The sequence below is a fragment of the Coregonus lavaretus genome (genome assembly GCF_964263955.1).
Source record: "Coregonus lavaretus genome assembly, chromosome: 2".
In the NCBI taxonomy this organism is placed as follows: Eukaryota; Metazoa; Chordata; class Actinopteri; order Salmoniformes; family Salmonidae; genus Coregonus; species Coregonus lavaretus.
Genome location: NC_139989.1, coordinates 3,492,004 through 3,503,882, shown reverse-complemented (window position 1 = coordinate 3,503,882; position 11,879 = coordinate 3,492,004). Strand labels below are relative to the sequence as shown.

Sequence of the window (11,879 nt, the reverse complement as noted above, 5' to 3'; positions counted from 1 at the left end):
TCACATTAGGCAACAGAAAACAGTGAGAGGACATCCAGGTTATTTTGATGGCTGTACATTGTGTCCAGCTCCTGTGCCATATAGATGGCTGTACATTGTGTCCAGCTCCTGTGCCATATACAGTGAGGGAAAAAAGTATTTGATCCCCTGCTGATTTTGTACGTTTGCCCACTGACAAAGAAATGATCAGTCTATAATTTTAATGGTAGGTTTATTTGAACAGTGAGAGACAGAAGAACAACAAAAAAATCCAAAAAATGCATGTAAAAAATGTTATAAATTGATTTGCATTTTAATGAGGGAAATAAGTATTTGACCCCCTCTCAATCAGAAAGATTTCTGGCTCCCAGGTGTCTTTTTATACAGGTAACGAGCTGAGATTAGGAGCACACTCTTAAAGTGTTTGTTACCTGTATAAAAGACACCTGTCCACAGAAACAATCAGTCAATCAGATTCCAAACTCTCCACCATGGCCAAGACCAAAGAGCTCTCCAAGGATGTCAGGGACAAGATTGTAGACCTACACAAGGCTGGAATGGGCTACAAGACCATCGCCAAGCAGCTTAGTGAGAAGGTGACAACAGTTGGTGCGATTATTTGCAAATGGAAGAAACACAAAATAACTGTCAATCTCCCTCGGCCTGGGGCTCCATGCAAGATCTCACCTCGTGGAGTTGCAATGATCATGAGAATGGTGAGGAATCAGCCCAGAACTACACGGGAGGATCTTGTCAATGATCTCAAGGCAGCTGGGACCATAGTCACCAAGAAAACAATTGGTAACACACTACGCCGTGAATGACTGAAATCCTGCAGCGCCCGCAAGGTCCCCCTGCTCAAGAAAGCACATATACATGCCCATCTGAAGTTTGCCAATGAACATCTGAATGATTCAGAGGAGAACTGGGTGAAAGTGTTGTGGTCAGATGAGACCAAAATGGAGCTCTTTGGCATCAACTCAACTCGCCGTGTTTGGAGGAGGAGGAATGCTGCCTATGACCCCAAGAACACCATCCCCACCGTCAAACATGGAGGTGGAAACATTATGCTTTGGGGATGTTTTTCTGCTAAGGGGACAGGACAACTTCACTGCGTCAAAGGGACGATGGACGGGGCCATGTACCATCAAATCTTGGGTGAGAACCTCCTTCCCTGAGCCAGGGCATTGAAAATGGGTTGTGGATGGGTATTCCAGCATGACAATGACCCAAAACACACGGCAAAGGCAACAAAGGAGTGGCTCAAGAAGAAGCATATTTAAGGTCCTGGAGTGGCCAAGCCAGTCTCCAGACCTTAATCCCATAGAAAATCTGTGGAGGGAGCTGAAGGTTCGAGTTGCCAAACGTCAGCCTCGAAACCTTAATGACTTGGAGAAGATCTGCAAAGAGGAGTGGGACAAAATCCCTCCTGAGGTGTGTGCAAACCTGGTGGCCAACTACAAGAAACGTCTGACCTCTGTGATTGCCAACAAGGGTTTTGCCACCAAGTACTAAGTCATGTTTTGCAGAGGGGTCAAATACTTATTTCCCTCATTAAAATGCAAATCAATTCAAATAAACCTACCATTAATATTATAGACTGATCATATCTTTGTCAGTGGGCAAACGTACAAAATCAGCAGGGGATCAAATACTTTTTTCCCTCACTGTAGATGGCTGTACATTGTGTCCAGCTCCTGTGCCATATAGATGACTGTACATTGTGTCCAGCTCCTGTGCCATATAGATGCACAGAACACTTATTTTGATTTCATTTTCATCATTTGTCCAAATTTTCTCTATAAAAGTCTTTTTCCATCTCTGAATCACCAGTATTGTAGCAGTCATTTTTATGGTTTGAATTTCACTCCCATACCCTCCCCTCATGTCTCCTGACCCCTGTGTACAGTATAACACAGGTAGAGCAGGTCCTTGCCCAACCAACTAGCAGCCAAGCCAGATGCAGTACCTGTAGTTCAGCTCAGGTGTGCTGGGCCTGAGGTACCATCAGAAGGCAGCCATAGAGTCCTTGCTCAGATGTGCTCCTGTGTGCTGGGAGGTCCAGTGTCCTGGGAGGTCCAGTGGAAGAACATGGTCAGACATGGTCATTATTGATCTATCCTCTCGGCAAAGACGAGTCATTGAACCCGAAGATGGACGGGTCATGGCTCATGTATCCATGGCTCAGGTACAGTATCCAAGCTCAGGTGTGCCGGGCCTGAGGTCCAGTACAGCTCAGAACCCTGGCCTGATGATGATTTCGATAAAGGACAGTCATTGTCCTGATAATTGGTACTCAGGTTGAGGTCATGGCTCATGCATCTGATCCATACTCAGCTACACCGGGCCCAAGGTCCAGTCCAGTACAGGTCAGGAGCATGGCCATTAGCCTGACATGGTGGACAATGGTGTTCTCAGCAGCTGAGGATCTTGATGAAGGCACGTCTGAACTCGATGTTGAAAGTGGTGTAGATGACGGGGTTGAGGGCGCTGTTGACGTAGCCCAGCCAGGTGAAGGCGCTGTAGAGCTCCGGTGGAATACGACACGTCCTGCAGTGGGTGTTCAGGATGTGAGTCACGAAGAACGGTAGCCAGCAGATCAGGAACACCCCTGGAAGATGGAAAAAGAGAGGGACAGAGAGAGGGGGATGGATGGGGAAGAGAGAGAGGGAAAGAGTTGAAGAGAGAAGAAGGGAAAAGGTCAGTGAAAGAGAGAGGTAGACCATGACGGAGGGAGAGAGAGAGAGAGACCATGACGGAGGGGGAGAGAGAGAGGTAGACCATGACGGAGGGAGAGAGAGAGCGAGAGAGAGGGAGAGGGAGACCATGACGGAGGGAGAGAGAGAGGAAGAGGGAGAGAGAGAGGGAGACCATGACGGAGGGAGAGAGCGAGGGAGAGAGAGAGGGAGACCATGACGGAGGGAGAGAGAGAGGGAGACCATGACGGAGGGAGAGAGAGAGAGGGAGAGCATGACGGAGGGAGAGAGAGAGGGAGAGCATGACGGAGGGAGAGAGAGAGGGAGAGCATGACGGAGGGAGAGAGAGAGGTAGACCATGACGGAGGGGGAGAAAGAGAGGTAGACCATGACGGAGGGGGAGAAAGAGGGAGAGCATGGGGGAGGGAGAGAGAGGTAGAGCATGACGGAGGGGAGAGAGAAAGAGGGAGAGAGAGGGAGAGGGAGAGAGAGAGAGAGAGGGAGACCATGACGGGAGAGAGAGAGGGAGACCATGACGGAGGGAGAGAGAGAGAGAGGAAGAGGGAGAGAGAGAGGTAGAGCATGACGGAGGGAGAGAGAGAGGGAGACCATGACGGAGGGAGAGAGAGAGGGAGACCATGACGGAGGGAGAGAGAGAGGTAGACCATGACGGAGGGGGAGAAAGAGTGAGAGCATGACGGAGGGAGAGAGAGGTAGAGCATGACGGAGGGAGAGAGAGGGAGGGAGAGAGAGGGAGACCATGACGGAGGGAGAGAGAGAGGGAGACCATGACGGAGGGAGAGAGAGAGGGAGACCATGACGGACGGAGGGAGAGAGAGAGCGAGAGAGAGGAAGAGGGAGAGAGAGAGGGAGACCATGATGGAGGGGGAGAGAGAGGGAGACCATGACGGAGGGAGAGAGAGAGCGAGAGAGAGGGAGAGAGAGAGGTAGAGCATGACAGAGAGAGAGAGAGAGGAAGAGGGAGAGAGAGAGGTAGACCATGACGGAGGGAGAGAGAGAGGGAGAGCATGACGGAGGGAGAGAGAGAGGGAGAGGGAGAGAGAGAGGTAGAGGGAGAGAGAGAGGGAGACCATGACGGAGGGAGAGAGAGACCATGACGGAGGGAGAGAGAGAGGGAGACCATGACGGAGGGAGAGAGAGAGGTAGACCATGACGGAGGGGGAGAGAGAGGGAGACCATGACGGAGGGGGAGAGAGAGGGAGAGCGAGAGAGAGGAAGAGGGAGAGAGAGAGAGGAAGACCATGACGGAGGGAGAGAGAGAGGGAGACCATGGAGTTCTTAGAGTGTAGAGGGTTGGGAGGGAGGGAGTGCTTAGAGGGTAGATGGTTGGGGTGAGGGAGTGCTTAGAGGGTAGATGGTTGGGGCGAGGGAGTGCTTATAATAATAATAATATGCCATTTAGCAGACACTTTTATCCAAAGCGACTTACAGTCATGCGTGCATACGTTTTTGTGTATGGGTGGTCCCGGGGATCGAACCCACTACCCTGGCGTTACAAGCGCCGTGCTCTACCAACTGAGCTACAGAGGAGCTACAGAGGGTAGATGGTTGGGGGGAGGGAGTGCTTAGAGGGTAGATGGTTGGGGGAGGGAGTGCTTAAATTGTATTTGCCACATACGCCGAATACAGCAGGTGTAGACCTTACAGTGTAGACCTTATGTTTACAAGCCCTTAACCAACAATGCAGTATTAAGTAAAAAAAAAATAGATAAGCGTAAAAGAGGGGGTGGGGCGGTGGGTGGGTGATAGATTAATTTGTATTTTAAGAATAATGACTAAAGGATTTCACCCCAAATACAGTATAAATGTGTGAACGGTGTTAGAGTTATAATGTAGTGTCAACCCACTAACAGAGGGGGAGGAGTTAGAAACTGCTGAGAAAGCATTCCAGGGTGAAGGGGACTGAGAAGCTGTTTAAAGGTGGGCGGCGCAAAGTGCCTTTGTGTGTCAGGGGGTATAAAGGCTGTGTATGTATTTTTTGGCGCCAGAGCTCTCCATGATTAAAACATACAGATCATTCTTGTTGGTTGCGGACCTTCGTTTTAATTCATGATTAAACCAGAGCCTTACACCCTCTGGGAATTATTCAAAGCATTAAGTTTGATTAATTAGAGATAGAAATTCTCGTAACAGTGGGGGGAGATAGAGTGCTTAGAGGGTAGATGGTTGGGGGGGACAGCTTAGAGCATGGGTGACACACTATCAGTGCACAGGCCATATTGAAAAAACAACTAATTTGCAGGCGAGACATAGCCTATTATGTTTGTTGTTTATTTTTTTTAAATGTGCATTCAACTGACCCAAACTGGCTGTTGTTTTCGTAGGAAAAATATGGCCCTTTATAATGTCCACTGATGTACATAGGATGCTGTATATAGCATTAACATATTCAAACAAAATAAGAGATAAATCATATTTGTCCAGCCTATGCTTGCAGATGTGCATAATATGCTGCAACCCTAATCATAAAGTTGAATAACTCCAAATAACAAAAACGTAGCTAGGTTGTTGTAACATTTAAACTTAAAACATGTTTTTCCATTTTGTGGCACTGCATGGATCACCGGTGCAGTTGAATGCAGCATTGCTGTGTTGTGCACTCAAAATGTCTTGTAGTTGAGTAGCCAGGCTAGGCTATTGTTCAAATGCAGTGGTGAAAAAAGTACCCAATTGTCATACTTGAGTAAAAGGAAAGATACCTTAATAGAAAATGACTCAAATAAAAGTGAAAGTCACCCAGTAAAATACTACTTGAGTAAATGTCTAAAAGTATTTGGTTTTAAATATACTTAAGTATCAAAAGTTAAAGTATAAATCATTTGTAAAAAAATGTAAAAAAATGTAAAAAAAATTCAAATTGCTTATATTAAGCAAACCAGACGGCACCATTTTCTTGTTTTTTAAATTTACGGATAGCCAGAGGCACACTCCAACACTCATATCATTTACAAACGAAGCATTTGTGTTTCGTGAGTCCGCCAGATCAGAGGCAGTAGGGATGACCAGGGATGGTCTCTTGATAAGTGCGTGAATTGGACCATTTTCCTGTCCTGCTAAGCATTCAAAATGTAAGAAGTACTTTTGGGTGTCAGGGAAAATGTATGGAGTAAAAAGTACATTATTTTCTTTAGGAAAGTAGTGAAGTAAAAGTAAAAGTAGTCAAAAATATAAATAGTAAAGTACAGATACCCCTAAAAACGACTTAAGTAGTACAAGAAAGTATTTTTACTTGAGTACTTTACACCTTTGCTCAAATGTTGCTGTAATAGGCTGACATGTTTCTCATTTGCATGGTGTTTTGTTGCAGGATTAGTTTTTGGGTATTCATTGTCAAGCTTTAAAAAAGCCAGACTGCAACATTTTAGTCGCCTAGCTAGGACTGTGGCATGTGTCTGTACACTTTCCCTCCGCTGCGTGCTGTAAACCGGACACACAAAAGCAGCGCAATTGGCATTGAATACAGCAAAGTGAGCGCATCAGGCTGTAATTTCATAAGGTAGCTGACTCAACTGTTTACTTATTTACATTCACAGTCGCTTGTGTGCCCTATTTTCCTTTAGTAGTAATTTATACCCACGTGTGAATAATCCTTTATCTTATAACTTTTTGACAACCGATATTACATTTTCTGTAGGCTACAGCAATGACCCTTAGAGGGTTGGGGCGAGGCAAGGTAGAGGGTTGGGGGGAGGAGGGATGGGGGGAGTGCTTAGAGGGTAGATGGTTCATGGGGAGGGGGGGGGGGGGGGGGTTGGGGGGAGGGAGTGCTTAGAGGGTAGAGCGCTGGGGCGGGGCTAAGGGTCAATGTGGAACTTAGAAAGTGTCTCCCCCACAGTTCAAAGATGTCCGAGTCATGTGACATGGCTGACCAATCCAATTCTCTCTTGGCCAGAGAAGCTAGGGAGTGTGTGAGGCTGAGGACATCTGCTTTGTGTGTGTGTGTGTGTGTGCGTGTGTGCGTGCGTACATGCGTGTGTGTGTGACTCCTCTGTCCAATTAGCTTCAGTGTCACTCAGTCGGGCCTGGACTAGCCAACATGTCAGCTCTCACAATGAACAGCCTGGACTAATGGCCGTCAACACCACCACTAATCATTACTGTGTGTGTGTGTGTGTGTGTGTGTGTGTGTGTGTGTGTGTGTGTGTGTGTGTGAGAAAGAGAGAGCGATGTTTGGTAGCAGGTGGTTGGTCTCATAGAGTGGATATCTATCTTTGGATCCATCCATCCATCCAATTTACATTTGAGCTTTCCAATGGTTTGTTCTGATTTACTAAATACTCACTAGAGCTGCAGACTAACTAGTGCTAGGCACCCAGCAGTGAAGGTAATGAATTGTAACTGATTTCCTACATTACATTTACGTCATTTAGCAGACGCTCTTATCCAGAGCGACTTACTAATAGGTGCATTCACCTTATAGCCAGTGGGATAACCACTTTACAATGTTATTATTATTATTATTATTTAATTTTTTTGGGGGGTGGGGGGGTAGAAGGATTACTTTATCCTATCCCAGGTATTCCTTAAAGAGGTGGGGTTTCAAATGTCTCCGGAAGGTGGTGAGTGACTCCGCTGTCCTGGCGTCGTGAGGGAGCTTGTTCCACCATTGGGGTGCCAGAGCATCGAACAGTTTTGACTGGGCTGAGCGGGAACTATGCTTCCGCAGAGGTAGGGGAGCCAGCAGGCCAGAGGTGGATGAACGCAATGCCCTCGTTTGGGTGTAGGGACTGATCAGAGCCTGAAGGTACGGAGGTGCCGTTCCCCTCACAGCTCCGTAGGCAAGCACCATGGTCTTGTAGCAGATGCGAGCTTCAACTGGAAGCCAGTGGAGTGTGCGGAGGAGCGGGGTGACGTGAGAGAACTTGGGAAGGTTGAACACCAGACGGGCTGCGGCATTCTGTGGTCCTCTGTAGCTCAGCTGGTAGAGCATGGCGCTTCTAACGCCAAGGTAGTGGGTTCGATCCCCGGGACCATCCATACACAAAAAAAATGTATGCACGCATGACTGTAAGTCGCTTTGGATAAAAGCGTCTGCTAAATGGCATATTATTATTATTATTATTATTATATTCTGGATGAGTTGTAGGGGTTTAATGGCACAGGCAGGGAGCCCAGCCAACAGCGAGTTGCAGTAATCCAGACGGGAGATGACAAGTGCCTGGATTAGGACCTGTGCCGCTTCCTGTGTAAGGCAGGGTCGTACTCTCCGAATGTTGTAGAGCATGAACCTACAGGATCGGGGTCACCGCCTTGATGTTAGCGGAGAACGACAGGGTGTTGTCCAGGGTCACGCCAAGGCTCTTCGCACTCTGGGAGGAGGACACAACGGAGTTGTCAACCGTGATGGCGAGATCATGGAACAGGCAGTCCTTCCCCGGAAGGAAGAGCAGCTCCGTCTTGCCAAGGTTCAGCTTGAGGTGGTGATCCGTCATCCATACTGATATGTCTGCCAGACATGCAGAGATGCGATTCGCCACCTGGTTATCAGAATGGGGAAAGGAGAAGATTAGTTGTGTGTCGTCAGCGTAGCAATGATAGGAGAGGCCATGTGAGGATATGACAGAGCCAAGTGACTTGGTGTATAGCGAGAATAGGAGAGGGCCTAGAACTGAGCCCTGGGGACACCAGTGGTGAGAGCACGTGGTGCGGAGACAGCTTCTCGCCACGCCACTTGGTAGGAGCGACCGGTCAGGCAGCAGACAGGTCTAGAAGGACAAGAGCAGAGGAGAGAGAGTTAGCTTTAGCAGTGCGGAGAGCCTCTGTGACACAGAGAAGAGCAGTCTCAGTTGAATGACCAGTCTTGAAACCTGACTGGTTTGGATCAAGAAGGTCATTCTGAGAGAGATAGCAAGAGAGTTGGCTAAAGACGGCACGCTCAATAGTTTTGGAGAGAAAAGAAAGAAGGGATACTGGTCTGTAGTTGTTGACATCAGTGGGATCGAGTGTTGGTTTTTTGAGAAGGGGTGCAACTCTCGCTCTCTTGAAGACAGAAGGGACATAGCCAGCGGTCAAGGATGAGTTGATCAGCGAGGTGAGGTAAGGGAGAAGGTCACGGAGATGGTCTGGAGAAGAGAGGAGGGGATAGGGTCAAGCGGGCAGGTTGTTGGGCGGCCTGCCATCACAAGTCGCAAGATTTTATCTGGAGAGAGAGGGGAGAAAGAAGTCAAAGCATAAGGTAGGGCAGTGTGAGCAGGACCAGCAGTGTCATTTGACTTAACAAACGAGGATCGGATGTCGTCAACCTTCTTTTCAAAATGGTTGACGAAGTCATCCACAGAGAGGGAGGAGGGGGGGGGGGATTCAGCAGGGAGGAGAATGTGGCAAAGAGCTTCCTAGGGTTAGAGGCAGATGGTTGGAATTTAGAGTGGTAGAAAGTGGCCTTAGCAGCAGAAACAGATCAAGAAAATGTAGAGAGGAGGGAGTGAAAAGATGCCAGGTCCGCAGAGAGTCTAGTTTTCTTCCATTTCCGCTCAGCTGCCCGGAGCTCTGTTCTGTGAGCTCGCAATGAGTCATCAAGCCACGGAGCTGGAGGGGAGGACCGAGCCGGCCGGGAGGATAGGGGACATAGAGAGTCAATGGATGCAGAAAGGGAGGAGAGGAGGGTTGAGGAGGCAGAATCAGGAGATTGGAGGGAGAAGGATTGAGCAGAGGGAAGAGATGATAGGATGGAAGAGGAGAGAGTAGCGGGAGAGAGAGAGCGAAGGTTGCGACGGCGCATTACCATCTGTGTAGGGGCAGAGTGAGTAGTGTTGGAGGAGAGGGAGAGAGAAAAGGATACAAAGTAGTGGTCGGAGACTTGGAGGGGAGTTGCAGTGAGATTAGTAGAACAACAGCATCTAGTAAAGATGAGGTCAAGCGTATTGCCTGCCTTGTGAGTAGGGGGGGGCGGTGAGAGGGTGAGGTCAAAAGAGGAGAGGAGTGGAAAGAAGGAGGCAGAGAGAAATGAGTCAAATGTAGACGTAGGGAGGTTGAAATCCCCCAGAACTGTGAGGGGTGAGCCATCCTCAGGAAAGGAACTTATCAAGGCGTCAAGCTCATTGATGAACTCTCCAAGGGAACCTGGAGGGCGATAGATGACAAGGATATTAAGCTTAATTGGGCTAGTGACTGTGACAGCATGGAATTCAAATGAGGAGATAGACAGATGGGTCAGGGGAAAAATTGAGAATGTCCACTTGGGAGAGATGAGGATTCCTGTGCCACCACCCCGCTGACCAGATGCTCTCGGGGTATGCGAGAACACATGGTCAGACGAGGAGAGAGCAGCAGGAGTAGCAGTGTTTTCAGTGGTAATCCATGTTTCCGTCAGCGCCAAGAAGTCGAGGGACTGGAGGGTAGCATAGGCTGAGATGAACTCTGCCTTGTTGGCAGCAGAACGGCAGTTCCAGAGGCTGCCTGAGACCTGGAACTCCACGTGGGAGGTGCGTGCAGGGACCACCAGGTTAGAGAGGCAGCAGCCACGCGGTGTGAGGCGTTTGTGTAGCCTGTGCGGAGAGGAGAGAACAGGGATAGGCAGAGGCATAGTTGACAGGCTGCAGCAGATGGCTACAAGAATGCAGAGGAGATCGGAATGAAATGAACTAAACATCTGGGAAAGGAGAGAGCGGGGCCTCCCTCACCACAACTCCCAAATATAACTCTCCCAACTTCCACCTCAGAAACTATAATTGTTGTAAACTACAGCGGTTCAATGTTTTCTAGGAATAGACTAACTTAGTTTATTCAGCTAGCTAACTAGGTGCAGTATTATTCCGTGAAAATCGTCCGGGCACCTCGTCATAAGACGCCACAGCCAGCTAGCATGCCGGACTCCAACAACACGGTTTAGCGCCAATACTCGGCCACAACAAACCACCAGTGTATCAACACGCAAGCAGATCGTTCATGTCCGTGTCTAACGTTGTGGGTTAGTCCCGACAGCTTGAGCGAGTCCGTCGTCAACTTATTCAGCCAGTTAGTTAGCTAGAATAGTTAGCAAACTAGCTAGCCATTGCTTTCAGACAAAGAAGAACCCCTCCTTTCACGGCACGAACACACAGAGAGAGCCAAACTAACGTTAACTAGTCAGCCATGTCCCGAATTCCTTGAACGACTCGGGCTATCAATATGTAAAAAAAAAAAAAAAAAAAACACAAATGTAGGTTATGACTTACCCCTAGCAGCTACTGTTAGCTAGCCAAGTGCAAAGCTAGCCACTGAATTGACTCAGCCAGTTCGCGTCTGTTCGCTCGGTCGTTCCAGCTATTGTTTACTAGTAGCTATCCAGGTAGCAACAAGCTAGCTAAATTTCAAGCACAGTAGCCACTTGCTACCTAACGTTAACGGTTCAGACAATGAGGTTAGAAAACAGCTGAATGGTAGGCAATTATTGTATGTAATTATTGTAGGCAGCCAGCTGGCGTAATTACAGGCACTCTCAGGCGTGAAACAACTATACCGTTGCTAATAGCTACTCGCCAGCTAGTCCAGGTGGTGGGTTAGCTAGCTAGCTTCGTGCTACACCCGGCACAGCCGAATACAATACTAACCTACAATAATTACATACAACAACCCACGATAACTACCTACAATACCTAACTACAATCCAAATAAATAGTTTAAGCCTTACTCGACAAAGCCCAAGCTATGTATAAAGCCAAGCTTACCCGACGCCAAGCAGTATACATGGCCCCATTCATTCTTTTCCGACGACATAGGCAGTATATTGGCTTTGTAGTGCACTACAGACATTGTTCTATTGTGTTATAGAGTATAAAGGTGTTATAATGGCGGTAATAGATCTGTGAGGGAAAGTGATTCTGTCCTCTGACTCCCATGTCCATAACCCCAGTATTCTACAAAAGTGTTCACAGTCTATCATCCCCCACACTGTTAAAATAGAAAGACTCAAAACAACATCATTGTATAGTAAAACCATGAGAAGTAGTGTACCTAAGCTGAGATCTGGTGTTTGGAGGGTGGTGTTATGATACCCTGAATGTACAGTGGGGAAAAAAGTATTTAGTCAGCCACCAATTGTGCAAGTTCTCCCACTTAAAAAGATGAGAGAGGCCTGTAATTTTCATCATAGGTACACGTCAACTATGACAGACAAATTGAGAATGTTTTTCTCCAGAAAATCACATTGTAGGATTTTTAATGAATTTATTTGCAAATTATGGTGGAAAATAAGTATTTGGTCAA

At 47.7% G+C, this 11,879-nt stretch overlaps 1 protein-coding gene across 1 annotated transcript in view; it reads right to left on the bottom strand.

Annotated features, from left to right (window-relative positions):
• Nucleotides 1-2,393: 2,393 nt before the first annotated feature.
• The window catches only part of LOC311148371 (D(3) dopamine receptor-like), a gene marked incomplete at both ends in the record, with an annotated part of 36,537 nt that continues 27,051 nt past the window's right edge, over nt 2,394-11,879 (bottom strand). Inside the window, 1 exon segment of the mRNA XM_084185322.1 lies at nt 2,394-2,590. Within this exon segment, the coding sequence (XP_084041448.1) occupies nt 2,394-2,590 (197 nt within the window).